This window comes from Mastacembelus armatus, chromosome 22 (assembly GCF_900324485.2).
Source record: "Mastacembelus armatus chromosome 22, fMasArm1.2, whole genome shotgun sequence".
Taxonomy (NCBI): Eukaryota; Metazoa; Chordata; class Actinopteri; order Synbranchiformes; family Mastacembelidae; genus Mastacembelus; species Mastacembelus armatus.
In genome coordinates this window covers 3,717,685-3,744,870 of record NC_046654.1, presented here as the reverse complement: position 1 = coordinate 3,744,870, position 27,186 = coordinate 3,717,685, and the positions used below count along the sequence as shown (strand labels likewise).

At 40.7% G+C, this 27,186-nt stretch overlaps 2 protein-coding genes across 4 annotated transcripts in view; both read left to right on the top strand.

The window, feature by feature from the left end:
- The window catches only part of pacs2 (phosphofurin acidic cluster sorting protein 2), a 44,431-nt gene extending 32,054 nt beyond the window's left edge, over positions 1–12,377 (top strand). The window contains exons 8-25 of one of the 3 annotated variants that reach the window (XM_026299081.1): positions 476–532; positions 653–807; positions 1,382–1,472; positions 1,753–1,824; positions 2,164–2,288; positions 2,570–2,702; positions 2,938–3,042; positions 3,358–3,464; positions 3,541–3,695; positions 4,181–4,291; positions 4,524–4,632; positions 5,564–5,596; positions 8,488–8,530; positions 8,667–8,709; positions 8,844–8,979; positions 9,151–9,371; positions 9,530–9,643; positions 9,927–12,377. In XM_026299081.1, the coding sequence (XP_026154866.1) occupies positions 476–532; positions 653–807; positions 1,382–1,472; positions 1,753–1,824; positions 2,164–2,288; positions 2,570–2,702; positions 2,938–3,042; positions 3,358–3,464; positions 3,541–3,695; positions 4,181–4,291; positions 4,524–4,632; positions 5,564–5,596; positions 8,488–8,530; positions 8,667–8,709; positions 8,844–8,979; positions 9,151–9,371; positions 9,530–9,643; positions 9,927–10,045 (1,929 nt within the window). In that variant the 3' untranslated portion in view covers positions 10,046–12,377. Of the gene's footprint in view, positions 1–472; positions 533–652; positions 808–1,381; positions 1,473–1,752; positions 1,825–2,163; positions 2,289–2,569; positions 2,703–2,937; positions 3,043–3,357; positions 3,465–3,540; positions 3,696–4,180; positions 4,292–4,523; positions 4,633–5,563; positions 5,597–8,487; positions 8,531–8,666; positions 8,710–8,843; positions 8,980–9,150; positions 9,372–9,529; positions 9,644–9,926 lie in introns of all 3 variants that reach the window. The other 2 variants (XM_026299074.1, XM_026299089.1) reach the window with 2 other exon arrangements.
- Positions 12,378–13,412: 1,035 nt separating this feature from the next.
- On the top strand, positions 13,413–26,388 carry dcaf5 (ddb1 and cul4 associated factor 5). Its single transcript, XM_026299114.2, has 9 exons — positions 13,413–13,834; positions 15,196–15,339; positions 15,999–16,035; positions 16,172–16,311; positions 17,311–17,440; positions 18,718–18,931; positions 21,622–21,688; positions 22,585–22,712; positions 24,334–26,388. The coding sequence occupies exons 1-9, from the start codon at positions 13,627–13,629 to the stop codon at positions 25,651–25,653; spliced, it is 2,388 nt and encodes a 795-aa protein (XP_026154899.1). The 5' UTR covers positions 13,413–13,626; the 3' UTR covers positions 25,654–26,388.
- The last annotated feature ends 798 nt before the right edge of the window (positions 26,389–27,186 follow it).

Sequence of the window (27,186 nt, the reverse complement as noted above, 5' to 3'; positions counted from 1 at the left end):
GAACTAGCAAGATATTGGTTCTAAAGGAAGTGCAGTCATGAATATGTTTCTAAATAAAACACCCGTTAACACCAATTAACACCTCCTTCAGTCCATCTCCTATGTGATTCATTTGCAGATGGTCGAGTGTGTAACATGCACAAAAAACTCCTTTCAACGAGGGAAGTTTTAATATGTGTTTGTCTCAGAAACAGTATGGTGTTACAGAGCAGCAGTGAGCAGAATCAGGACATGAAGTCACCATAAGGCAGATGAAGCATAATGTTGCTTGATTATTGATCTACATGAACACACACAGCAAAGTCGATACGCAGCCGACACTGTAAATGTATCTACTGCCAGTAATATGACTAAAATGTAGGAGCCCCCGCTCAGCAGTCTTCTCTGTGTTGGACTGCTGCGAGCGTTGTAGTAAATCGTAACTAGGTCACAAACTGACTTGTGATTGCATGTTTTTCCTTCTGTGCTTTAGCAGCAGAACTTTAAGCAGCGAGTGGTGGCTCTTCTGAAGCGGTTCAGAGTGTCTGATGAGGTGGGTGTTTCTGTCTTCTCTTGCTCTGGGAATTTAGTTTTCTCTTGTGACTTTACTGCAGAGCTGCTGGGACACAACAGATGTCTTTGCTTGTGTGGGTCTGTTCCTGCATGTGTGAAGGTGCTGGACTCGGAGCAGGACCCAGCAGAGCCACCTCCTGAGGTCGAGGAGGAGGATCTGGACCTTGACAGCGTGGAGTTTGAGAACCCCAGTGACAGTGGTCCGGAGCTGGATGACGACGACAGCGTCCTCAGTACGCCAAAACCTAAACTCAAGTGAGTGGCTCTCACTGATCAGTGGACGCATCTTTATTTGTGAAAACAAAGATCATGATTGCACAAACCAACTTTAGCTGAAAGTAGAGATAAAAATGTTCAGTTTGAAAATATCTGTAGTTTTACTGGAGCTCAGATCCTGCAGCGTGCTGTCACAAAGGCTAAGATCTTTTTAGCATGAACTGTAGCTTTCTCTTTTGCCAGTATTTTGCACAAATATCCAGAATATTGTAATTTTAGTGTTTAAATAGAATAAAAATATATTATATATATATAATCTTGGGACCTGTCAAAACTGCACATCTATAAAGTTGGAGCATTTGCAGAATGATCAAATATAACAGAGCTGAGACTACAGGCTTTATTGTCTAGAATCAGTAAATCTCCACAAATCCTTTGTTTCCCATAATCCAGTTTTTCTCTCTGCTCCTTCACTTCCTAACACAGGCTTTCTGTGTTGTAAACTGTGTCTGAGTCTCTTAAGAAAGGGTTTAGGGTTTAGAAAGTCCTTTGGTGCTACAAAACCGACATTATATTCTACATTATATGACTGTTTACGTTTTTACTGCTTCAGGCCATATTTCGAGGGCCTTTCCCTGTCCAGCTCTCAAACTGAGATCGGCAGCATCCACAGCAGCCGGAGCCACAGGGAGCCCCCAAGCCCGGTGAGACCAATGCCACCAAACACAGTAAAACACAGTCCTAAATAACTTCAGCAGGGGTGTAGGTTCCCCGTGTGGAGCGCCAAATCATGTGATCACATGGCCACCTCAGACTCCAGCTTCTTCTACATTTATTTCAATAAATTGGGTTATTATCACCACCACCCTGATACAGCTGGAGACAGACCAGTAAAGTGCAATGATGATGAGCTGATGACCAAATCACCTGGAGTAGAAAGGCATCAAAGTCAGGTAATGGTTATTATTCATCTCACTGTTTCAGATTGACCCAGATAAAGCCAAGTGCAGCGGAGCCAAGTTTCCAGATGACAGTGTGTCTGATAACGTTTCCTTTGTGAGTATGAACTCTTCAAGCTGCCAGAGATCAGTTACTGGAGACAGTTATCATGCAGATCAGTATTTTGGGGAAAATATGGAACAAGTGAACATTTTGAAAATGTATAAATTGGATGTTTACTTTTCCGCTGTAGTCAAACACTGACTTTTCATCCAGAAATAAAAATAAAACAAAATGGGTTTGTTTACAAACCAAACATCTACACACAATTATAATAAATCAAAAAGTGTGCAAAGGTTCTGTATATTGTTTTGAGAAGAAAAGTACAAACACACATCTGTCAGCTCTTAACTCAGAAAACCTGTTCCTGTTTTTCTGTTTTTCTTTTTCCCACAGGACCAGCCAGAGGCAGTGACTCCGACCACAGAGCTGGAGATGGACAACATGGACACGTTTTTAGAGAGGCTGCCTCCGAGTGGCAAAATGACCAAGACAGAGTCGCTCATCATTTCATCCAACAGGTAAATTTAGAAGTTGTCAACTTCAATTATTTCTGCAGGTTGTTTTTATATCTGAAATGAATCTTTATGATGGAAGCTGACAGAAAACCTCATAATTAGATAAATCAGACTGATGTAAAAGGAAAATATGGAAAAACAGTGAAGTCTCAGCTTTAATTAATATAGACGGATGAATGCCTTAATGTAATCACCACCCACAGATCAGGGTTTATGCTTTCTGTTGATGATATCTACTTCTACTTCTAACAGTCTATTCCTCCATTTCTCACTGTTGTTTTTAGGCAGGAACCAAAATTGGCAGGTAGGCGAGGCCGCAGCACATCCTTGAAGGAGCGCCAGCCCAGCAGGCCGCAGAACGAGAGGGCCAACAGCCTGGACAATGAGCGCAGTCTGGACACACGCTGCCACCTGCAGGTAGGAGTAAAGAGCTGTGAGACAAATTAAAAATGTACTAGATATTTTCTTTGCTGCTTTACAGATCTTCACCACAGTCGTGTAAGGGATTTTATTCAGATAAAATACATGTCCACCATCTCCAACCCTCTTATTTTAAGATTCTGCATCTGAAATGTTAAACCATTCACCAACCCAAAACTCAAAATGTTGGGTCCTTAATTTAATCTTAACCATTTTGTTTTTACCTTCCAAGATCCCAAGAAAAACTGTGTATGACCAACTGAACCACATCCTGGTGTCTGATAACCACCTCCCTGACAGCATCATCCTCATCAACACCTCAGACTGGCAGGGCCAGGTGAGAAATACCTGCACAATATGTCCTACTCTACATTTATTTCTTTATTACCATATGAGTTTCAAAACTCAAAAGATGTGGATTAGATGTTAACAAGTTGTGAATATGAATAATGAATCATTTTTAACTGACTTTCTGGCTTCTATAAATTATCCAGAACAAGAATAATTAATAAATTATTGGATACTTGGTCATGAATAATTGAAAGCATACATTTTTTATCATTTTCCTCAAGGACTGAATAAATGATATGTTTTAAATGAAGTCAACAGTGTCTTGATTTCATTTGTTCTTTTTGTCCACCTCCCCTCCCAGTATCTTTCAGATATGCTGCAAAACCACCATCTACCAGTGGTCTGCACCTGCACCACGGCCGACATCCAAGCTGCGTTCAACACCATCGTCTCCCGCATACAGAGATTGTAAGTCTGCCTTTCACATTGAATGTGATGGTATTAATTGTAATGTTGTAATATGATTGTTTATTATTTCTTACAGTTGCAACTGTAACTCCCAAACACCTGTTCCCATAAAGATAGCTGTGGCTGGGGCGCAGCACTACCTCAGTGTTGTTCTGAGGCTTTTTGTCGATCACCTGTCCCATAAGACCCCTGACTGGCTCGGCTACATGAGGTTCCTCATCATCCCTCTAGGTTAGTCCAGTCCTAGTATTGCTCTTTTGTATATCTCTGTGTTTGTATATTTAACACCTTGCAAAATGTACAGTAAATGTTTTACTATAAACAGTTAAGGTCACTCTGGAAACTTCTTGCAGCCCGTTTGGTGGTTTTGTCACTTTTTTTCTCAAAAATCAACATCACCTAAATTGGTCCACCGTCCTTCCCTTCTGTCCATTTGCCTTTATTGATGAAGACAAGCATGCTGGAGTTTTTTTTAACATTGGTTATTTTTTACAATCTGTACTCATCAAAAAGTGTAAATCGTGTTGGACTGGTGAAACATAGCCCTCTTTGTGCTGTAAATCTAAATGCAGAGGCTTTGTCGCCTCACTTGTTATCAAGCACGTGAATATAGTTGTTTTCAATCATTTTAATAACGTTTTAGAATTAAGGATGTCTATGATGAAATGCCACACAATGCACCTTTTATGTTTAACGTGTCTGATTTTTGTCCTTAGGTGCACATCCAGTTTCCAAATATCTCGGCACTATTGACTATCGATACAACAGTTTGTTCCAGGATGCTGCTTGGAGGGATTTGTTCCACAAGCCAGAGGCGCCTGTTGTTGGTGGGCTGCTGTCTCACTGACTGCTCTGTTTTGAACCACAAAAACACAAATAGTTCAGCTTAAAAAAACATCTGCAACCACAATTTAAAATATTTTTTTACCCAAAGCTACAGGACTGTGGTTAATAAAGTAATTTAGAACTGAAAGATGGATATTAGGCTGCATGCTTTTTACTTTGTGTGTACAGTCAGTAGCACTTAGAAATGATTATTAATGAATGTGTCATTTGCAGCCCAGGAGAGCCCAGATGTCGTGTCGAGGGTAACTCAGTACATGGTGGGAGCTAATGGGGCTCACCAGCTTCCCATTGCAGAGGCCATGCTGACCTACAAGCAGAAGAGGTAGTTTTATTTTTCCCCATTTCTCATTCCTTCTTCCTTTTAATAATAAAGCTGAGAAAATTCATACAGGTTGTTGTCATCAGCTGCACACAAGAGACTTGTGCTTTTGTGAGCTGCCATTAAATGTATGACTTAGTAATCTGAGGGGTTTTTTTTCTAACAAATGCTTCTAATGAAGAGCTTTTGCCAGTTTTTCAAAAGGGGGTTGAACAAACTATAACTGGACAATCCATGTTTTACATCTGCTGCCTTTCAAAACACGTTTTATACAGTTTTGGACGACAGTGGCAACTTCCGGCAAAATTACAGGGAGACAAAATAGATACACTGAACAACAAACTCAGTGATGGTGATTACAAATAGGGAAAGGATAAGATACTTGGACCAAAGTATTAGAGTTGAAGTTTCAACTAGCTGTCAATTTAGTTTCTTCATGTCTTAAAGATCAGCAGTAAAGTGAAAGTTCATAAATTATATAGGCCTGTTCTTCAATTTCTTCCTGAGAATGAGATGATATTAAAACCACTGACAGTCAGCAGTTACAGTTACACAGAGATGTAATATGTTGATTAGTGAGGTTTAGCAGGCGTATGCTACACTAACCAGTTGCTGGTTGTACTTTAGCTTTACACCCACCAAAATAAAAAGAAAAAAGCTAAACACAACATGAGAAAAAGCTAAAATGAAAAGCTACAAATAATGTTTGTCACAATTTCTATGTGAGATAAAATGTAAATACAGTCAAACTGAGGTAAATATTGTTGTACATCCATGTGTTTTCAAACCCCTTTTGGAAAAAATAAGTTTCACTGTTGTGCAGTTTGTGTGTTTGTGTCTGACGTGGGGAGGTCTGGCCTCTAAACATCACTCTCTCCATCCATGTGTGAATAACATGTTTTATCTTTTTGTTGTATCTTTTCTTTCTTTGAAGGAAAAAGAGCTTTCATTTTGATTTTGCAGTAAGGTATTGTGGTCGATTGAGTTTGTTTCTCATGTTGCCTGGTGATTCATGCGCTTTCTGTGTATTGGAGCCATTTTCCCCTTGAACCTTGTTTGTTGGAGCTTGCCACTTTAACAGCTGCTTTATTAACAGCCATGAACTTTCCACATATGATCTATCTCCATCCTGCAGAGATTTGTTTAGCTAATTAAAGCTGCACCAGGCCATGATTTAATTTAGAAGGATTTATTATATGCAAGAAACCCAATAAAGAAAAGTTATAGACTCATACTAAACACACTTGTGTTTAGGTGGGCCCAAAGGAAGTGATATCAAGTCTAAGAAACTGAAATCATGTTACATCTCCTGCTTCTCATGACTTTTATTGTGTTGGTGTGAAGTTGATGAACTAATGTCAGGTTACATTGGTTTCTGTTTAGTTTTTTTTTTTTTTTTTTTTTCCAAATGTCAAATTACCTGGTGCAGCTTTAATCACCTAAACTACAAGTCCAGATTTAAAGGCTTCTGCTTCTCAAAGGAATAGTTCAGCAATTATGCACATTTAGAGGTCAATGTAGTTACTCCTAATTAAACTAGGCTGGTTGTTACCACTGTTAATGCTAAGCTAGGCTAACAGGCTGCTGGCTGCAGGTTCATACGAGACATGACAGTGTCAGTATCTATATTCTCGTTAAACTTAAACTCGTTCTAAAATATAAATGCAGCTATTCCTTTAAGTGCTCATGCAGAAGTTTGTTGCATGTTTCCTAAATGTGTGCGTTACAGCATAAACAAATCGGGTTGAAGCTTGTAGTGTGTTATAGTCTCAACCCAACATCTGTGTGCTGTTATTGGTGTTATCTTATTTTATCAGTCTCTGTAGAGTTATTATTCATGAGTCAACACTAAAATCTATTCTAGACACCAGAGTTCTCATTGATCAATACGAAATACTAGAAGAAGTGCAAATATGCTGATAAAGTGGCAGGAGACTAAATAAAATCAGCTCTATTCTCTTTTTTTCTTAATTTTCTTCCTCCCTTCTCTTTCCTCTCATCTCCATGAGCTTCTAGCAATCCATGTCTGTCTGATATTTGTCCACTTAGATGCTGGAAACCTGCATTGTTAGTAAAACAATAATGTCATAGTGCAATTAAGGCTTTTTTCTGTGGTTTAATCATGAACCTCAATCACCAGGATCAACATATTTATTGACATACTAACATCAGATGTATTTTGATATAGTTTCTTAATGCTGCTCAGCCTGTTTTTACATTATAGTAATAAAACGTTTCCTTAAGTTTTATTTAGTTGGAAATGCACAAATAGAATAGAAAATCATTGAAGAACCAAATTACAACGGTTTTATTAGGAAATAGAGCCATAAAATAAAGCATTGCCTGGGAAAAAGAATTTATAAATGGAAATAAGGAGAATATGGAGACAAAGTTTCATAATATTACACTTTAAAAGTGAACATTAATGGTTGACAATGACAAAGGTTTTTCAATAGAAATATATGGTAATAACATTTGCTTATTTTAGCGACTCTGTATTAGCCTCCTCAAGAGGAGGTGTTCATCTATTTGAAGCCCATACATTAAAAATATTCAAATATCAAATAATATAACAAAACTGATTCAACTACCACACAACTACATCAGTTGACCACACATCAATATTATCAATAAATTATTAAAGATGTATGAGCAATATTTGAGGTGAATAAAATAGTAATGATAATATATTCTTGTACAACAGTGCAAACATTAAACATTTATTCTAAACACAGTTTTTGATTTGAGAAGTGCATGTGTTGTTTGCAGCTAAACTGTCAGTTTCCATGGATTGAAGTGTGCATGTGCAGCTTTTAACCTAGTTACATCACACACTTAGACAAATAAATGGATTATACCGATCTGACAGAAGTCGTGTGTTCTGTCATAAATAATCTCTGCACAGTGAGACCAACATACATCATCTCATGTACCAGGCCGACATCTGGCTTTGTCTCCCTGGCTGCTCTGAGACTGGTTACAGCCGAGATGTGTTGTGTTGGGAAAACAAAGTGTTCCCTGCTGCAGACTACTACCTGCTGTCTTCTCTCTTTCTCTCCCCTCCTCCCTAGTCTCTCTGTTTCTTCCCTGGGGGGGCGATGGCAGGTTTCTTCAAGGCAAGAGCAACAACCTTTCACGTCATCAAATGTCTTTACATTTAGAAATCATAGACGTACAGGACAGTAGAGCTCCATTTAAGGCTATTTTTCTGCTCATTAACAGGAAAATAGTTCATACCGTAGAAGGCCTGTAAGTGTAATTACAGTATGTACTGCCGCTCACTGGTAGTGCATGGAACCGGAGAGGTTTTGGATTTAGGTTGGTGCTCTTCCTTCTCATCCATGTCTTGATGGTTCAGTGGATTAGTTGTCCCCCTCATGAACTTGCTGCCCTCCTGACTTTGGTTTGGTAGATCCAGTCTTCTCTGCACTGATTGGATGGCTTTGTTGCAGGCCGTGACTTGGCCAATAGTTTGCATGTTTCTCTCTGCTCCAGCTTCAATCAGGAGCCTGCAGTCAGGATGTGAACCTGTTAGTCGAGGTTTTAAGCCTGGCAGCAAGTGCAGCATGCTCTCTTGATTCTGTAATGGGTTGTGTTCATTTGCATAATTCCTACTGGATCACAGTATTTCTAGATGTGAAATGCTGGAAATCAACATAATTGAATTCAATGTGTATGAGATACTAATTACTATTAGTATAACTAACTGTAGATACCATTGTTGTTATTGTAAACCTTTTTCACAGATTTGGAAATGCTTGTAGGAGTTAATTCTATAATTTCTTTATCATGACATTTTTATTTTCTTGCCTCCTTTTTTACCTGAATACTCTTTTGCTCTCTGCTGCCTCTACACAGCCCTGATGAGGATTCGTGTCAGAAATTCATCCCTTTCATTGGTGTAAGTACTTTTTCAGAAAATGAACATATTTTATTTTAGCCTTCGTTCGTCTCCTGTTTTTTCTGTAGGTGTTTGTGAAAGTTAGAATTTGTGATTTAAATAAGAGTCTTTTCCTCCTCCCTCTTTACTTCTTCAGATGGTTAAAGTTGGAATCGTGGAGCAAACATCTGCAGCATCAGGTAAATGACCAACTATTGATTGTTGTTTCACACTAAAAAAATGTAATAGCACGTTGTGATAATAGTAATAGTAATGTAAAGAAGCTGGAAATATTTTTAAATTTGATTTATTTGTGCATTGTTTCCTCCCTCAGGAGACTCTGATGATGCAGCACCCCTGGGCTCCTCGCTCCTCTCTTCCACCCCTCCACAAGTATCCCCTGCACTCAAAGAGGCGTCGCCCACCCCACCGTCCTCTCCCTCCATCAACACCAGCTTCTGTGCTTACAGGTATCAGGCCTGATGAACTGAAATTTGAATTTCTATTCCAGGGAGGAAAAGTAATGAAGGTGTGACACAATTCTCTCGTACATTTAGATTATACAATGGAGTATAGTATAAGTATGGTTTATTTTATTTCAGAATAAAAGGGCACAGGTTTGACAGGATTGTTTTCTGTAGTTCTGGTGGCCAGGCGGAGCTGATGGGGCTTCAGGTGGACTACTGGGTGGCTCCGACAGAAAGGAAGAAAGACGTAGAGAAGAGGGACTCTTCCTCCAAAAACACTCTGAAGTGCAATTTCCGCTCGCTGCAGGTCAGCCGGCTGCCACTGGGGGGCGCAGAGCCGAGTCCCCAGCCCACCATGTCCATGACTGTGGTGACAAAAGAGAAGAATAAGAAAGGTAAAATGCTCACCTGGGTTGTCCAGGGGGATATTTATATGTTTCTTTAATTTAGAGCACTGGGTGTGTTCAGCTATCACAGCGGGAAGCCTTATTTGACCAGAAAGATTCTGAATCCCTCATTTACCCACAGCATCTCTCTTGTTCCCTTCTGCCAGTCATGTTCCTGCCAAAAAAGAGCAAAGACAAAGAGGTGGAGTCTAAGAGTCAAGTGATCGAGGGCATCAGCCGACTAATCTGCACAGCCAAACACCAGCAGACCATGCTGAGAGGTAATTTGCACACACAGACCTCCTGCCCTGCTGTGTCCTGCATCCTCAGTGCAGACATCTTCAGAGAGATTGCAGATGTTTAATTTCTTCTCCAGTCTTTTGTCGTTATTACAACCTGGCTATTAAAGCATGTGAAGCATCAGTTGATTTACAAAACAATCAGCACATGAATTGAAAGTGAGAACACAATTAGAAGTTTATTATACAACCTGCAGCTGGGATTGTTCAGGATAACAATATCATTAACTCTACATGATGATTGTCTCCTCGTTTTCTGTTGCAGTGCTGATTGATGGCGTCGAGTGGAATGATGTGAAGTTTTTCCAGCTGGCGGCACAATGGTCCTCACATGTCAAACATTTCCCCATCGGGATCTTTGGACACACAAAAGGACCTTACTAGCAGCACTTAAGAGACTGAAACACTGAGGACAGCTCACCCTTCCCTCTCCTTACCCTTGTGCCAACAGCTTTTAACCCCCCGTCCATCTCATTTCCCTGTGCACTTCCTCTGTTCTTCTGTTTTAATTTTAAGCTCCTGCTTCCCACTGTTGCATTTGTCCCATTATTTAATCTTTGGTGTGTTTTTTTTTTTTTTTTTAATTTTCTATTTATGTAAAAATATCTCTAGGCAAGGCTGCCAGGGGGTTATTTCTTTACTCTGCTTTTTAAAAGAAAAATCCTGCTGATGTTTTATAGACTTTTGAGAAAAAATCTAATTAAATAAGAATTAGAAATGACTTCTAACCTTTAACATACTGTACGAGTGCCCGAGTTTGACCCTCTGTCATTGTGATTTTTTTTATTTTGATGAGGTTGGTTTTATGCACTTGGCCAGCACAATAAATGATGAATATATAAAAAAGAAACAAAAAAAACAAGAGCAATTGCCTTGTAATGAAGAAGTGACAGTCATGTTATTTTCTAATGACAAAGAAATATTAAGCTCTCAATTTCAGACTGTTGTCAGTTCATCATCCCAAAACCTGAAGAAGAAAAAAACTAATAAATGAACCCTGGCCCTTTGGCCCTCTGCAGTCAGTTAGTAGTCTAATGTGCAATAGACAAAAATGCTGTGTGAATGCGTTTCTGGTGAATAACCTGGCACTGTTAGAAGATTACACACTGCTTTTAGTCATGTTTTTCATTCTCTTTTCTTTCCTCCTCCACATGAACTGGATCAAGGTTTGAAGAGTTGTGATAAAAATCCAGATCAAAAATGTAAAAAAAAAATCAAGTCAAAAACACCTGCTTTTTAGAAAACAATAGCACAAACTACTTTTTAGACAGTAGTGTAAACAAATATAGTGATATTTTGGGAAATAGTTGGAAGCTTGATGCCAGTCTCACATCTGTACAATAAAAATTAAAGTTAGCTTAGCATAAAGAAGGTAAAATAGCCTGGCTCTGTCTAAGGTAACAAAATCCACATAACAACATTTGTAAAGCTCCCAAAACACATTTAGTTTGATTAACCAGGTGGTGTTTTTTCCCTTCAGACTGTTTGTTAGCAGTTTCCTCTCTGCTTTCAGTCTTTAAGCTAAACTAACCAGCTGCTGGCAAACAGCTGGCCTGGCTCTGATTAGAAGCACCAAAACGAACCTACCAGCAAACACAGAAAACAAAACCTGAGCAGGACTAGTTGTTTCCATTCTTTGTGCTAAGCTAAGATAACTGGCTGTAGCTTCACGTGTAGCATAGACAGTGTTGTCACTCTTCCCACACCACAAACACATTTTACAGAGTAGTTTCACTGTATTAAGATCGAAATCTGTTATTGTTTTTCTCCTAAAATATTTAACGTGGAAGAGACTCTTCTTCCTCAAGCCCCACACTCCTCTGACTCACTCCGTACCTTTTGCTAAAAGCAAATGTGACTTTTGCCAAAGGAAATACTCAACTGCAGCTCACTCATTACCTGTGTGGTGTTATATGACGTTAAATGTAGAGGCGAATGTATTGAAGGTACCTTAATGTAAAGCACTTTTAAATGTTTGTCCATTAGAGATTTTAGTGTGTTAAATGTGCCTGTGTGAACCTGCAGGTACTGTGGTTCACAGAGGTCATTATATCTGAGCTCAGCAACAGCACAAACGGTGAATTTGCATAAAGGTCATATGCAAAACAAACCAAGCATTTGTATCTTCTTAGTGCTGTTTAATATCACTTTATGCTCAGTGTGAAGCCTCATCGAACTATTTAGATTTTAGTTTAATGTTCTGTAAGGTTAGCCTAGAATGTGTAGCCGACGTGATGTTAACATTTCAAAAACTCTTTTCTCAGTGGGGTTTGCTAAATCTTTAGTTCAGCATAAAACTTAAAAAAAGTATTTTGCTTATAAAAATTTCTTTCAGGAGCAGTTTCATCATAACGTTTGCCAATTTCTTGATAAGTGCCTAAATTGCTTCATTTTGACAAATCAATATAAATAAATATCCCTGGCTAACATGGTGCTGATTCTGGTCTGATGACGACAAAATATCTCTATACAGTTGATTGATTTTGTAAAACAAACAAATGTGGTCAAACCTGCTCATTGGTGTGAGGGTAAACGACATCTCCAACATGGGTTTGAATAAATTGAAAGGCCACTACAGCCCGTTGATGTTGGGCATACATGTGCTTCTCTAAGATGTTTTGTTTTTTTCATGTTATGTCAGAAAAGCCTTGTTAAAAGTTCCCCTAAAGACTACCACTGTAATTCCACAACCTGGGAGTAATAAAACTAAAATGTATTTCTCTTTCTATGTGTGAGTTACTAGAATTAAATCAGTGTTTTAATGGTAAGTATGACGGTGATTTATATATTTATATCAACACCACATTCCATTTTGCATAATAAGTAGTTTTGCTGATAATACTGTGTTGCATAAGATTTGAAATGCAAACTTAGTATTTTTGTTGTGAAATACAGTATAAAAACTTGTATTGGATGTGAGTACTTTTCCCACTGCTGCTGGTAGAAAATGAGAGAAAATGAGTGTAATTTATATAAATGTGGGCCTTCCTTTTTCCTGAGCGCCACAGTTCATTCATGACAATGGAAACAGCAGCTGAGAAAATGATCAAAATTCCTTTTGTAGCTGTTGAGTTGATAAAGACCATGTGATATGATTGACAGAGCAGCTACTAAATGGATGTTGTGGGTTTTCTCAACTGCTGTTCCAAAGGTCCTGAGCTCATTTTCAGGAAATTGTAGATTTAATTAAAAAAAACAATTTATTTTTGTTTCTATTATTATTATTATTATGACCCTGCAAGCAGCATTTTAATGCTGAAGCAGCTTGGTTTGGGGCCATTGTAACTGTACTGTACACGAAACACAGCATAGCACAGTATTTTTGTATATAAAAATCTAATCTACAGGTAAGTATAGCTGGAATATATATATATATATATATATGGTACAATAGTTCCCTCTGGGATACTGCAAAGTAAAATCTAAAATAGCACAGAGTGAAAATACTCTTTAAACTAGTTAGGTACAGTAGTATGTGAGTAACTGTACTGAATTACTGTTCACAACTGGCAACATGTCTATGAAACACTCTTCAAATAAAATATTTGTATAGGAGCAATGTGACTTCCTCTGAAAAATAAAAATACATAAATAATTGCACCAGTTTTCGATGATACAGTGTCAAAGGTGGTAGTTTCAGGTTTGTTTACCGGGCTTCACTAAACTGTTTTTAACATGAAATCACAGCTTGTGTCTGCAGACAAAGTGAGTCCAGTCAGTCTGGTGATGCTGAGCGACACACGGGGGACGGGGTGAGATCCTCCCCCGGAGCAGGAAGCTGCTGCTGGGACAGAGGAGGAACAAACCGACGTCGACATCAGCAGCGGGCGGCAGGGATCCACCATAATGTAGACCAACATCCGTGTGCGCCACATCCAGCGACCAACACGAGCAGATGTCGAGTCTGCGGTGGTGAAAACAAAAAGCGGGTGGTATTATTGTTATTTTTCCCTCCACTGCGAAAAATGAAGGAGCTGAAGGGCTGCGGAATGCGCTCCTCCGTGGGCTTTCTGTCCCGCAGAGAGCTCACCGGGCAGCCGCTCATGAAGGAGGAATTCCAGAGACGCAGGTTGGCCGGTTGCACCAGCCTCTACAAGAAGGACATGCTCGGACATTTCGGCTGTGTCAACGCCATCGAGTTCTCCAACAGCGGCGGAGAATGGCTGGTGTCGGGCAAGTTGACAAATCCTCCTTCTCCTTAGCTTGCACTGTTTTAATCCGTTAGCATGCTAAGCTAGCCTAGCCTAGCCTAGCCTAGCCTAGCCTAGCTAACGTCAAAACAAGGGGGCACAAGCCGCGGACCAGTCCCGTCTGTCCGGCCACAACACGACCACTGAGGGGTCTTCTTGTGCCCCCCTGCTCATATCACACAGCTGGTTTTTGTCCTGAGGGGATTAAAAACAACCTGGCCTAGATGTTTACTTTGCACAATAGGGCTGCAGTTTAGCTGGAGTGTCTGAGCTGTACTCCATCTGAGCAGTTCAGTAAAACTAGTGCAGCTCGTTAACCCTGTCACCTTCATGAGTGTGTGGACATGACGTTAAAGAAGTAAATACAACCTCTGCAGCAAACACGCATTAAAAACACCCTTTTTGCACAGCGATTCATGGATTCCACTGAATATCTACAAGGTCTGGATACAAACACAAAACATCATGAGATACTATGGCTTTCACAGCAGGGCGATGGTACAAAGTAAAAATCCAACCTGAACTTCTTGAAGAAGCACAGGCTGAAGACTTAGGAGCAGTCCTAAGTCACTGAGAATCTGTTGGTGGGTGGTAAACATGCTGTGTGTGCATAGCAGGAACTGATCTGCATGTAAGAGTTGGTGAAAGTTTCTAAATCAGGAACCGACAGGCTCTTAGCTGGCCACAAAATGTTTCAGCAAGCTGTGATATCTACTGAAGGTTATTTTTAAAAAAAAGCTATATATAATATGCATGGACATTTGCTGCAGGGGTTGTAGACGTGTTCATTTAAATATGCAAAATAGGTAATTTGCCTATGGAGTGCCATGTGTAATCAATAATTCATGAAAATGGACTTCCAGTGTTGCAACAAATCCACCACACAGTGTTTTCCCATTTTTGCATATATGTATTCAGTGTCATCTGCAACAGAATTTAAATATCCCAACTAAAGATTCTTTTTATGAGTAATTCATAAGTTATTGGCTTAAAAAAATCCAGAGATTGTAAAACAATAAATGTCTTCATTCCAGGATCTCACAGTCCAAAGTCATGTCTTGTCTTATGATGATAAACTGAAAAAGAAATCCTCACAGGGAACAGTCTGAGGTTTTCCTTAAAAATTGATTATAATTATTGTTTATTCAAATCTTTGGTGATTAGTTTTCAAATGGTGGATCTTGTTGCGTTTTACACCTTCAAGCCTCTAAAGATTATTGAAATGATTTCACCCTGTGGCCACGACTTTGCCTTAAGTAATTACAAGTCAAACAAATTTGGAGATTATATACTATGAGTAATTTTGTGCGTTTAGTGGTATCAGTTCAACTTTCATGTGTGCAGGAGGAGACGACCGCCGGGTCCTGCTCTGGCACATGGAGAAAGCCATCCATGGTCGGTCCAAGCCTGTGAAACTGAAGGGGGAGCACCTGTCCAACATCTTTTGTCTGGCTTTTGACAGCACCAATAAGAAGGTCTTCTCTGGTGGTAAGAACAAGAGAAACACCATCTGAACTCTGCAACAAGAGGATCCATTCCTGTTCTTAGAACTAACCTGGAAATGTAGAATTGTCTTGTAGGTAAAAGATAAAATATTAAGTGAAACAACTTTTGGTGAGGAGACACTTTGATGAGCATCAAATGACAAACACCAAATTCACTGACAGACTCACTGCAGATGCTTTAAAATGCATGTTCAAAGAACAAACACATTTGAGGACAAGTTGTTGTCAAAATCTGTTTGTACATGATCAGAAAAAGGATTTTATTAGCATAATGTTTAATTGGTACTTTGTGTATTTATGTGTTGGTGGAAATGTTGTTTCTTCATGTGCATGGGTTGTGTTGGATGTAAATTATGGATGTGAAAGTCGAACTTTTCTAAAATGTTGGAGCTGAACTATGTTGTTTTTGAGGCGCATGGTGAGATCTGTCTGCTGACCATGAAAACATGTTGAGTATCAGTAAAGTGCTGTTGAGCTTTAGTAAATCATTGATAAATAATTAACTACCCATGCTATCTAATACACACCTGAAAACAAGCTAGACTTCATTCTCAGCATTGGGTTGACGATTAGATTAGAGCAGAGCATTTGTCCTGCACACACCTGCACACCTTCACTTCAGAACTTGTCTTTGTTGTATAGGAAATGATGAACAGGTGATTCTTCATGATGTGGAGAGGTGGGTAAAATGTCCTGGTCTTGCATCCATTATTGTAACACTTTTTGCCAGGCCATTCATTAAATTTGATGTGGCTCATGTGCGTAGCTTTACACTAACAGAACAGTAAACGTTTGTATGATTGATGGCTCAACAGAAGGGAAACTCTGAACGTGTTCCTGCACATCGACGCCGTGTACAGCTTGTCTGTCAGCCCGGTCAACGACAACATATTTGCCAGCTCATCTGATGACGGACGTGTTCTTATCTGGGACACTCGCGAGCCGCCACATGGAGGTAAGCAGAGATGCATGTGTTCATTGGTTGGTGTGACAATAAAAATAACTTTATATAGCAATGTTTGGTGGGGCCATGTTTAAAGTTTATGTCTAATCCTGGATCAGTCCATCCAACCTTATCCTGGACCATCCAGGGTCCTTCATGTGATCGTGCTTAAAAACTTCACTCCTTTGTACATGGCATGGAGGATTCTAGATAACTTACAAACACTGAGGATAAGATTTCTCAAATTCTTTACTGCAAGTTTCTGAGGATTTACAAGTTCTTCTAAACAGCATGAAAAACATGTTGATGCAGTCTCCCATTTTTCCTGCATTTTCAGCTAGTGGTGGTGATCAAATTGCCAACAGCAGTCTGTTACCAGCTGTGGATCCGTCTACAAAATTAGCTTTATGACATGAAACCTACAGGTTTACTTTTACTCGGTCTCATTATGGTTGCAATTAAAAAGCTGTTCATGTGAAGTCATGCAGTGTATTTTAAGTGACTCTGCTGGAGTGAAATTGGTGTAGTATAATTCATGATGGCATTCAGACTTGCTGATAACTGAAAGTGCAGTGGCTCATCTTGCGTGACGTCCACATCCTTCTATTTCAGAATCCTTCCTTGTGACCAGGTTGTCCTAATAATATGTTTAGCAGTTATCGCGCTTCCATTTCTGCCAGCGTGGATTTCATCTCAGTGTGTTTTGGCACCGAAGGCCCAGTTTTGAAAAGATGAAAGTTAAAAACAAATGTTTTGGCATTGAGCTGTCTGCCTGTGTGTTTGATTGGCAGTCGCACCTTAGCCAAAAAATGTAATGGATTAAAATAAAGTAAACACACTTGTGATTGGGAAATATTTGGTTAAATTGATAATTGACATGTGATGTGTGAAAGTGGCTGTTGAGTTGGAAGCGTTCTGCTTGGATGTAACAGGAGTGTGACTAGTGTGTGAAAATCTATCACATCATGGATGTTTTGGCACCGCTGATGTTCATGTAACTCTTGTTTATAGAGCCATTCTGCCTGGCAAGTTACCCTTCAGCCTTCCACAGTGTGATGTTCAATCCCGTGGAGCCCAGGCTGCTCGCCACAGCTAACTCCAAGGAGGGAGTTGGATTATGGGACATTCGCAAGCCACGCAGGTTAGATGCTTCTCCCAGCTTTCTGTTTATTGGACCAATTTTTAAAATAAGATGAAACTTTATTGTTCTCTGTAGGGAAAAATAAATCCATAGAGTTAATAATAAGAAGGAAACCCATATGTGTGACTACAAATAATAAACCAGTAAAAACAACTAAATTACTGCAGTAAAACAAACTAAAATAATTGTGCGGTTACATTTATACAGGTGGTTCATTTCCTCACTAGGAAATATTTATCTACAGATGAATGTACATTGTTCATTAGATTAATATAGATTTTATCAATTATTTACTTAACTGACTTAGAACAGTAGTAAGCAAAGGTATTGTGTTTATCTCTCTAAAAAAGGTTGAAGGATGCACATATGGTGTACATTTATTTTCTTACTAAAGCAGGTCTTATTCATTGCGCAACTACAGGAGTGTTAACCAAAAATCAGTTTTATCTGGTGACTGTGGAGCATCCATGTTTCTCCACCTGGTGGTGCTGTTGCTTCACTGTTACTCTAATCACCACTGCAGGACTGTCTCAGTGCAAATAGCAAATGTTTACACCAATAAAATGACTCTGAGAAAACAGTGAATTCCACAGAGTACGTGTTTACACATGCTCAGGTTAGCTCAGGTTTAAGTTATTACCACACAACAAATGAAGTGAAAGTAAACACTGAGTCATATTTCTTCCTCCACTGTTGGCTCTGCCTCTCTGCAGTGGGTTCATGTTTGCAGTCACTCATAGAAATTGCCTCAGTTCACTGTTAGTTAAGTTGAAAAATAGCTGCCCAGTGAAGTTTATTAAATGAAATATTTGGTTGGTGTTAATTTAGTATTTACATGTCTCGTTAACAGATGTTCATTTAACCATATATTACAGTATATATTCTGATGTTATGGTTATTGCGGTAATGGTAACATTTCTTATTTTGTGCTTTCAGTGCCTCAAAGTATTTAAAACACATAGGACATCAATACCTAGAGATCATGTTTTTCAACCCACACAGGCCACAGAAGATGTTCTGCAACTGTAGAGTTTTACTTTACCCCAACACGACTGAACAGTGATGTTAGTGGTAAAGGGGCAAAGTCGACACTTAAATCAAAACCCCTTAGAAAGTGTCAGGCAGGAGGATTTGACTCTTCACATATTTAGATAATCTCTTAGTTCTTCTACACCACGATTCTCCCTTTTTTTCCTAGATTAGTTAACACATTACCTCTGGGTTGATAAATGAAGGTCATTTATTGCTCTAATGTTTTTTTCCACTTGTCCCCTCAGTTCTTTGCTGCGGTATGGAGGCAGCATGTCCCTGCAGAGCGCCATGAGTGTGCGCTTCAACAGCACCGGCACCCAGCTGCTGGCGCTGCGTCGCCGCCTGCCCCCCGTCCTTTATGAGCTGCACTCCCGCCTGCCCAGCTTCCAGTTTGACAATCAGGGTTACTTCAACTCCTGCACTATGAAAAGTTGCTGCTTTGCCGGAGACAAAGATCAGGTTTGTCCTCGAATAACACACATACTAAAGTAAAACTACTGTTTCTGCCACTGTCACTACTTTTACTGAAGTTATATTCACTGCACAAATGGGAACATATGTGTCCGTCACGTCAGCTGTTGTGTTTATACACATTAGGATTCTGGCTAGGGGGCGCTCAAACAACAAAGAATAGAAAATGCAGAAGAAGACAGGAATTTTGTTGTGAAAACAAGCAGCAAAACAAGAGTAATGGAGTTATGGACCAGGCATAAATGTTTATATTTCCTCACTGTTGGTGACTCTCTCTGGTATCTGCTCCTTTTTGTTGTTTGACTGTCTGGAACTGTCAGACTGACACACGCTTATCCATAAACCTTATCACCTCCTAGATACACGTCAACATCTATGCACAGTTGTGGACAAGCCTTAAGTAATAACACATTCATAAAAATGCCACAGCAGCAGATTTTAGAGGTATCCCAACAAGAACCATATGTCAACCTTATACATGGGGAAATTTAAAGTGTCATGTGAGATGCCTACAGCATTTAATTTCTTGTACATGTGCAGTCATACAAGCAGTGTTTGGATATAAACTATTGCCCAAGAGTGTGATTTACCTTCTAATTGAGTGAACAGAGAGAGAGAGGTGATGTCAAACAGTAGGGATAATGCTTTGTCTGAGTTTGTGATTGCCTAAAATGAAATTTAAGAGGAGTATTGGGAACATTTAGGTTCAGTAAAAAGAATAAAAACAGAAGAATATTTTAGTTTCTCCTGTGAAATTGGGACTTCTATGTTTTGGAGGAACACCAGAAGCCACTGTACTCAGCCAGTAGTCCTCCTCAGACATGACATCACCCCACAGTCATGTTTATTATGTTAACATTATCCGCGGGTGTCAGTGAAGCTCATGGAGGCTTTAAATTGATCCGTTGCTACATGAGCAAAGGAAGGCCTTTAAAGGTTAAAGAATCACGTCAGGTCTGTAAAAAGACATGGGGCTGAATCCATTTACCTGCTGCGGACAGCATTTGCATTGGTCTGGTGTTCACTGTAGACGTCTTTAAGGCCCAATCAGCAGGTTTGGACCATCTAAATTACAGGTTTATTCATACAACACATACAGCTGAGTCTGACTTTAGGTCAAAATGTGGTTCTTAGATAAATATAGTGGTTTTCACTATTTCAGTCTCAGCGTCCGTTGCAATAAAAGTAAGATGAAGCTTTTGGGGTTGTAGTTATTGGGATCGGGAGTGTGTCAGTTCAATAAACTAATGAGGTGACGAATCATTAAAATAAACATAAAAATGATCTGAAAATCTTCCTCTTCACTTGTCGCCTTGCTACCGTGAAGTCAAAGGTCACCCGGAGGTGTCCATACGCCATGATGTCACCAGTGGGTGTGGCGACAGATGCAACAGAGCACAGCTTCTGACAACATCCACCCACATCTGACTGCACCCAGCAGTGTGTGTGGTGTGGTCGGGTGCAACAGCTGTGAGACTTGACACACAGCTGTTGCACCTGGCATTAAGTTGGTCTTTAATATGTCCATGATTTCTGGATTTAATAAGGATATTTTAATTGTTGGCCAGGCATTTAAAGCTGCAGTTAGAACATTTGCAAACTAGATTAATTTAGTATGTCTGTTGTATTGACCCATTAAACAATTCTGTACCTCAGTTAATAGGACTCCTACTACATTTATGGAGGTTGTGAGAGCTGCACATTCACTGTGAAATCAAAACTGTAGAAAACTAAGCAATTTATCCCCAATGTTACATCGAGTGTAAATGTCAGGTTTAATAATCCAGCACAGTTGGGGGATTTTCTCAGAGTGGTGTGAAAGCAGAGGTGTGACATGGCAGCTTACCAGGTGAAATTGATGGGATGGAAAGTGGAGGGTGTCATGGGTGTAACATTCCTGTTTGACGTGCCCTCTGGGAACCTGCGGCGAGCAAACAGGTGTTCAGGCTGTGTCCATGTGCCCTGCAGCTACACTGCTTTGAGTTACAGTCTGTGCTTGAGAAATAATGATTTTTCATCACTGCAGAGCATTTAATGTATGTTGTTTTTTTTTTTAATGAAAACATCAGGATATAAACAGCTAGTGTCTGAAAGCTAAATGTACACACAGAGACCAGCAGATGTTCACAGATGGAAATTTTTTGGATCATTACAGATAAAAAGCTGCAGAAATATTTCACATCTAATAATAAATTGGCTCTTAGTTTTGCAGGTAAATAAAACTGTTAGCTCTTTGTTTGTGTTTGGTTGAGGCCGGTTTTTGACAGAATTAGACAAAAAATAAAAACTAAGCAGTATTGCTGTTGCACCATATTCTGTGGCCACAGGGGGCGCTCCTGCCTGGATAAGCAGGTCAACAGAAGCTCACAGTTTTTGACACAGCTGTGGTCTTTCTGTGCCCTTCAGGTCCCTTTTTTTGTACCTATTGCGTCAGAATGAACATTCCCCATTCGTGCTCTGTCAAAACTTACCCTAAGTGACAGGTTTAAGTAGAACCATGTGTCTGCCAGTTCAGACAGGGAGCAGGAGCTCTGTTAGGGTCAGACTCCCATGTCAGAGCCCACATGATGAGGCATGGTGCTCTGATAAGATCTGGTGGTTTTGTGCCATATATTGATTTCTGTCACAGAAAAGTGAGCAGACCTAAACCTCTGAACATTCCTCTGTTTTCCCCTCAGTACATCTTGTCTGGGTCAGATGACTTCAACCTCTACATGTGGAAAATACCAAAGGATCCAGAAGCAGGTGAGATAATAAATCTGTCTGCACCTACTGCATATTTGTGGGTGTACGCTCCTGCTTAGGCCATGATTTACCATCATTGTGTCATCTCTGCATGACAAAAGTAGAATAATTTAATCTGGATCCCAGGAAAGGACAGCTAATTTCCTTCTGTGCACAATAGTGGAACATTTTCTTGCATTCCTGTATTTTGTTCAACTTCACACGTCAGTGAACAGGGACTTGTAAACATGAGTTAAAAGGAACTTGTTTGTAGATGACATTTCATTCTCCAAGGTTAAAGATTTCAGTGGCACCAGGGTAGAATAAACAAATGTGCTTCAACCCAGACTGTGGTTTACCATCAGTTCGTTTGGTCGCAATGTGTTTTCCAGGCATGAGTAACTATCCGATATCCTACATTAACATCTGTCTCTTTATATAATCATCCCCTTTGAAGCCTGAGGTTCACTTTAAGTTTATATCAAATGTTCCCACCTGGTATAACCAACTGCAGAGCCAGAGTAAATGCTGCTCCACATCTTCTTACTGTGAACACGTCTCAAATCTAATTACTCTGGAAGAAAATCCCCGAATGCAACAAGAATGTGGTCGTTTGTAGCTTTGTGGCACCACCTGACACATTTAAGGCTTTTATTTTCCCTGGAGTTACTCAGACTGAAAATATGTGCTCTGGGCCTATGTGGTGTCAGACCATATTATCAGACCATATTATTGCATTACTGCTGTTAACACTGGTGTGTTTCACAGTGTTTTCTGTGTTGAAAGGTCCAGGAACAGGTTGAATGATTATGGCTGTGTTTGTTTTGTCATCGTCTTTTGTCTCTGTAGCTGCAACCTTGTGTCTTTGGTCTGCCAGTATCGCATTAACAGGCACACACTGTGCTTTTGCTTTTCAGGAGGGCCTGGGCGTGTGGTGAACGGTGCTTTCATGGTCCTGAAGGGCCACCGATCCATTGTGAACCAGGTCCGCTTCAACCCTCACACCTACATGATCTGCTCCTCTGGGGTGGAGAAAGTTATCAAGGTCAGTGAAGGAATATCATCTATGAACGCTTTAGACTGAAGGTTATCTTTGTTTTTAAGAGATAGTTACAGCGAGGTGAATCTTCTTTCTACTGCAACATCTAGATCTGTACGTGAACATCCGAGTCTGCGTGTTCAGAAAACAAACGTGTCCTGAAGTAAGATATTGATCTCCAATGACCCTGCGCAGTGACTGGCTGTGCTCTGACTCCCCTTTGTATAGCGGCAAATTAAAAAAAGATGGATTTCTCCTATCATTGACTGTTGTCTGAAACAGATGATGGTGGGCAATGTCCAAAAACTGGGTCATGGGAGGATAGAAGTGGTTCTACAGTTGCAGCATGTCCGAAACCAGAGCCATACTGTGATATACTGCCAGGCTCTCAAAGTCTGAGCAATTAGAGGTAGATCAAACACAAATACCTTCATAACAGTGCCAGTAAATCAACAGTGTTTTTAAAGTTTGCACTGCAGCTCGACCAGTCATTAATGTCAGTTCAAATCAAAAGTTTTCCAACATATATATATATATATATATATATATATAAAAAAAGAAAAGCATCTTGTTGTATTTCTGATGGCATAACCTCCTCAGCAGTTCTCATGTGGTTTGTTTTGATGCTTGGAAATCTCTGAGAAGAGTCAGCAGTGTAATGACTCCTAACAACCCCAGGGTTTTTTGGTGTTTCATAGCACACAGCTGCGATCCTGCCTTACACATCTTAATCATTGTAAACTCTCTGACTCACGGTTTCGTCCTAGTCCTGACCTTATGACTAAAAAAAGGGAGCATATGAAGTTGGCTTCATGTCTCACCGTCAGTTATTTTGCTCATGGAACCAGAATACATGTTGCTTTGCTAACCCTCTACTCATATCATGCTGCATGAGTAAGCAGCTCAGTCCCCAGTTCTTCTTTTCTGTCAGTTCAGCTCGACACTTCGTGATCTGAGCAGACAGCATGATGGCTGCTAACTCTGTGGACCACAGCCTGTTTAAAGGACGAGGCTGGTGATTTTCTATGTTAACAGTAATTTCAACACTCATCACACGGACAGAAAAACCAGATTTGAATTAGCTCTACTCACTTGTAATGTCTGCAGCCTGGATTAGCTTGTTCATCTGTGGCCTAGGCCTGCATTGTTGTTCAAAAACGATGAAAAATGCGTCAGCGACACACACACTGCTGCACTGGGAGACATCTATCTTTTCTATGAGACAAGAGCCAAATATTTTTTTACTCCAAAGTCTCTGAACAGCAGAAGATCTCATACATGCGATTTTGACTTCAGGTGCTGTTAAAGTTTATGGCTGTTTGGAGCCTTTTTGGCAAAAATTTTGACAAATATTTTAGTTAGAAACAAACGTTTAGCTTCTTTTGTTAGCACACAACAGCATATGCTGTCTGTTTTGTACATTAGCCCATTTGTACAGGGCCAGGTGTTCTGCAATAAAAGATCCTTACCAGGAAATCTTTCCAATGAATCTGGACCTCTCCACTCTCTCTTCTTAATTTTTTATTCTGTGAATCTGCCTTGATCTGCCAACTTTAAATCTTTCCCTGCTTTGGTCTTCATCAACCCCCCTTTTCTATCTCTTCTCGTCTGCTTCTGTCTGTCCCAGGTGTGGAGTCCCTACCAGCAGCCTGACAGTCTGGGTGATCTGGAGGGCCGTGTGGAGGACAAGTCCCGCAGCCTGTACACGCATGAGGAGTACATCAGCCTGGTGCTCAACAGCGGCAGTGGTCTTTCCCATGACTACGTCAGCCAGTCCATCCAGGAGGACCCTCGCATGATGGCTTTTTTTGACTCATTGGTGCGTCGAGAGATCGAGGGCTGGAGCTCAGACTCTGACAGCGACCTGAGCGAGGAGGCCATCATGCAGCTCCATGCCCGTGGACGACGGGCCACGCGAGCTAATCCGACAGCTCCCACCGCTGCCACTGCTGCTGGTCACCACAGTGACTCTGATAACTCCTCATCCTCCCTTCTGTCTGGGCCGGATGTCTCAGGAGGAGAGGAGCCGGCAGGGGCGGACGGGGATGAGCGGCCGAGGAGACGAAGCAGGCATCAGCAGCACCAGTCTGGCTTTCTGGCTAACGAGGACTCGGACTCGAGTGAGTTTTGGCTTGACCCCATGCCTCGCCCTCGTTCGCCGAGCCCCAGGGACAACTCCACACTGTCCAGCCCCACGTCTTCACCTTCGCTTCCTGCTGGAGCCTCCAGCTCCTCCACATCCACTTCCAGCAGCAGCAGTGACGACGAGGAGCGGCGTAGTGCAGTGAGACGGCGCAATGTCATGAGGAGGCGTCGCATGCATGTGGTCTCCAGAGCTGGCGATCGACCTGAGTCCGTACAAGCTCTGTTTTCAGCCATCGACTCCTGCAGTTACCCATCGATCTCAATTGATGACCTGTCTTCCTCCTGGTCAGACGAGGAACAAAACTCCCTCCAAATCAAGCCCCGCACTGGTGGCGCCAGAGAGGAGGAAAAATGTCTGAGCCCTTCTGACTTTGTGTGTCCAAGCCCAGTAATGTCCCCTGAGAGCCCGGAGAATGAGGAAGGGAGTGACAGAACTGAGACAGAAAGAAATACAGCTGCATCGCCTCTGGACCCACACAGGACTGAAGGCAACGCTGCTGCAGAGTCGGCTTTAGACAGCTCTGATAGTGGAGAGGCATGTAGCAGCTCAGTGGCTGTAGACGGTAACACCCAGAGCCAACGTAGCCCTGGAGTGAATGGCCAGCACCGGACTCTGGTGCCACATGTGAGTGAGAACCTCGCCGTCTCCTCAGAATCAGAGGACGAGACTGACGTTACACTTGGAGACACCCGGCCACAGAGGGAAAAGGTCCCGGCACAGAGCGCTCTGAAACGGACTCATGTGGGATCAGAAGACGGGGGGTCTTGCTCCTCACCCTCAGAAAAGAAGCTAAAAACATAATGACGCGTCTTTTCTTCCCGTCACAGTAATCATTTGTTAACAGACTTAATTTAGGAAGTGGGTTTTCTAAGGGTTTTTACAACGCAGCTTTTTCATTTTTGCCTTGTTGTCACAGAGACACGAACACACGCTGCCTAAGAGCAGAGGTTGTTAAGCAATTAAAAAGAAAGGGTGGTTAAATTTTGGTTCAGAGCAATGAGTCGGACAGTGTCAATCTTTAGGTCAAAACACAGATGACATTAAATGATGGGAATTGTGAAACATAAGCTAAATGTTGTTGACAATGGAGTCCTTATAGAAAACACAGTGGCTACTCATTTATTTTCATGCTGCGTCAGTGTTTCTTTCTCAGGATCTGTTTGTAGCAGACATCTCCACCCAGGATTTGGAGCTTCTCCAACTTTAACAGAAATGGTCTTACAGAGGACAAAAGCTTTCCAGCGTTTTAATTCTTATGTGTTCACACTGAGCATTAAGCTGAATGGACTTATTCTGATTTCTAAGTGATTCTCCGCTGAGGCTGCTTCAGGGCGCCTGGAGAATTGACTGTCTCCATAGAAATCCTAAGGAGCGCCATTTGATTAAGCTTTGCATTGTAATGATGCTTTCAGTGTCTAAACCAGTTGGCTTTTTTTTTTTTTTTTTTTTTTTTTGTCTCATTATCCAGCCCCTGGGCACCATTACAAGTCGGCTCGCTTTTGTTTTTTATGCAATTAAAAAATAATTTGATCTCCAGCGAGAGAAGCACAACTCTTTGCTGCAGAGGCTCCGCTGTTTGATGAGTGAAATGTTTGATTATTCTGACACGTCTGTTTGATGAAATGGGAATCCAAACATTTTATCATATATTTGGGTCTTCCATTAACAGGTACTGAACCAGATCACCATGGCAACACAGCCTCAACTCCCCGACTAAAATATTGTGTGAATACTCATTCTTGACATAGAAATAGTAGTTGACAAAACAATATCTTTGAGTCTGGAGGCTTTTCTGTAAATCTTATTTGGACGTCAGTTTTACTCCACGTTTTCTGTGTTCAGTAGTTTTGAAGTTAATTTTCCAAGGCAGTTGAAAAAAATAAATTTGGATTTGTCTTATTTTTAATGATGTATTTGTCAAAATGCTGCTTGGAAACAGCCAGACATACCAAATGTAGAGTTTAAATATATTTGACCCAAAAATAAATGTCCACCATGTTTCATCTTCAGGTGTGGGCCGGACGAATTCCCAGAAGAATGCACAGGGCATGATGGCATACAGGTGGATTTCTAGAGAATAAGTATAACAACCATGACTGGAGTGTCTCTTCAGCAGATAACTGTGCCACACCTTCTCAGATTTCCCAGCAATGTGATGATTGTCCACGAAGGATGTGACATCATTGTTTTGTGAGAAAACTGCCACGTTCCTGACGCTACTTGAACGATGAGACAGACAAAGCAGACTAACCAGAAGGCACAGCAGCAGCTGCTGGGGCAGATTACAAAAGAAAACACTCCACATGGCACTGCAGCTTCGTGAGCTAGCAGTGA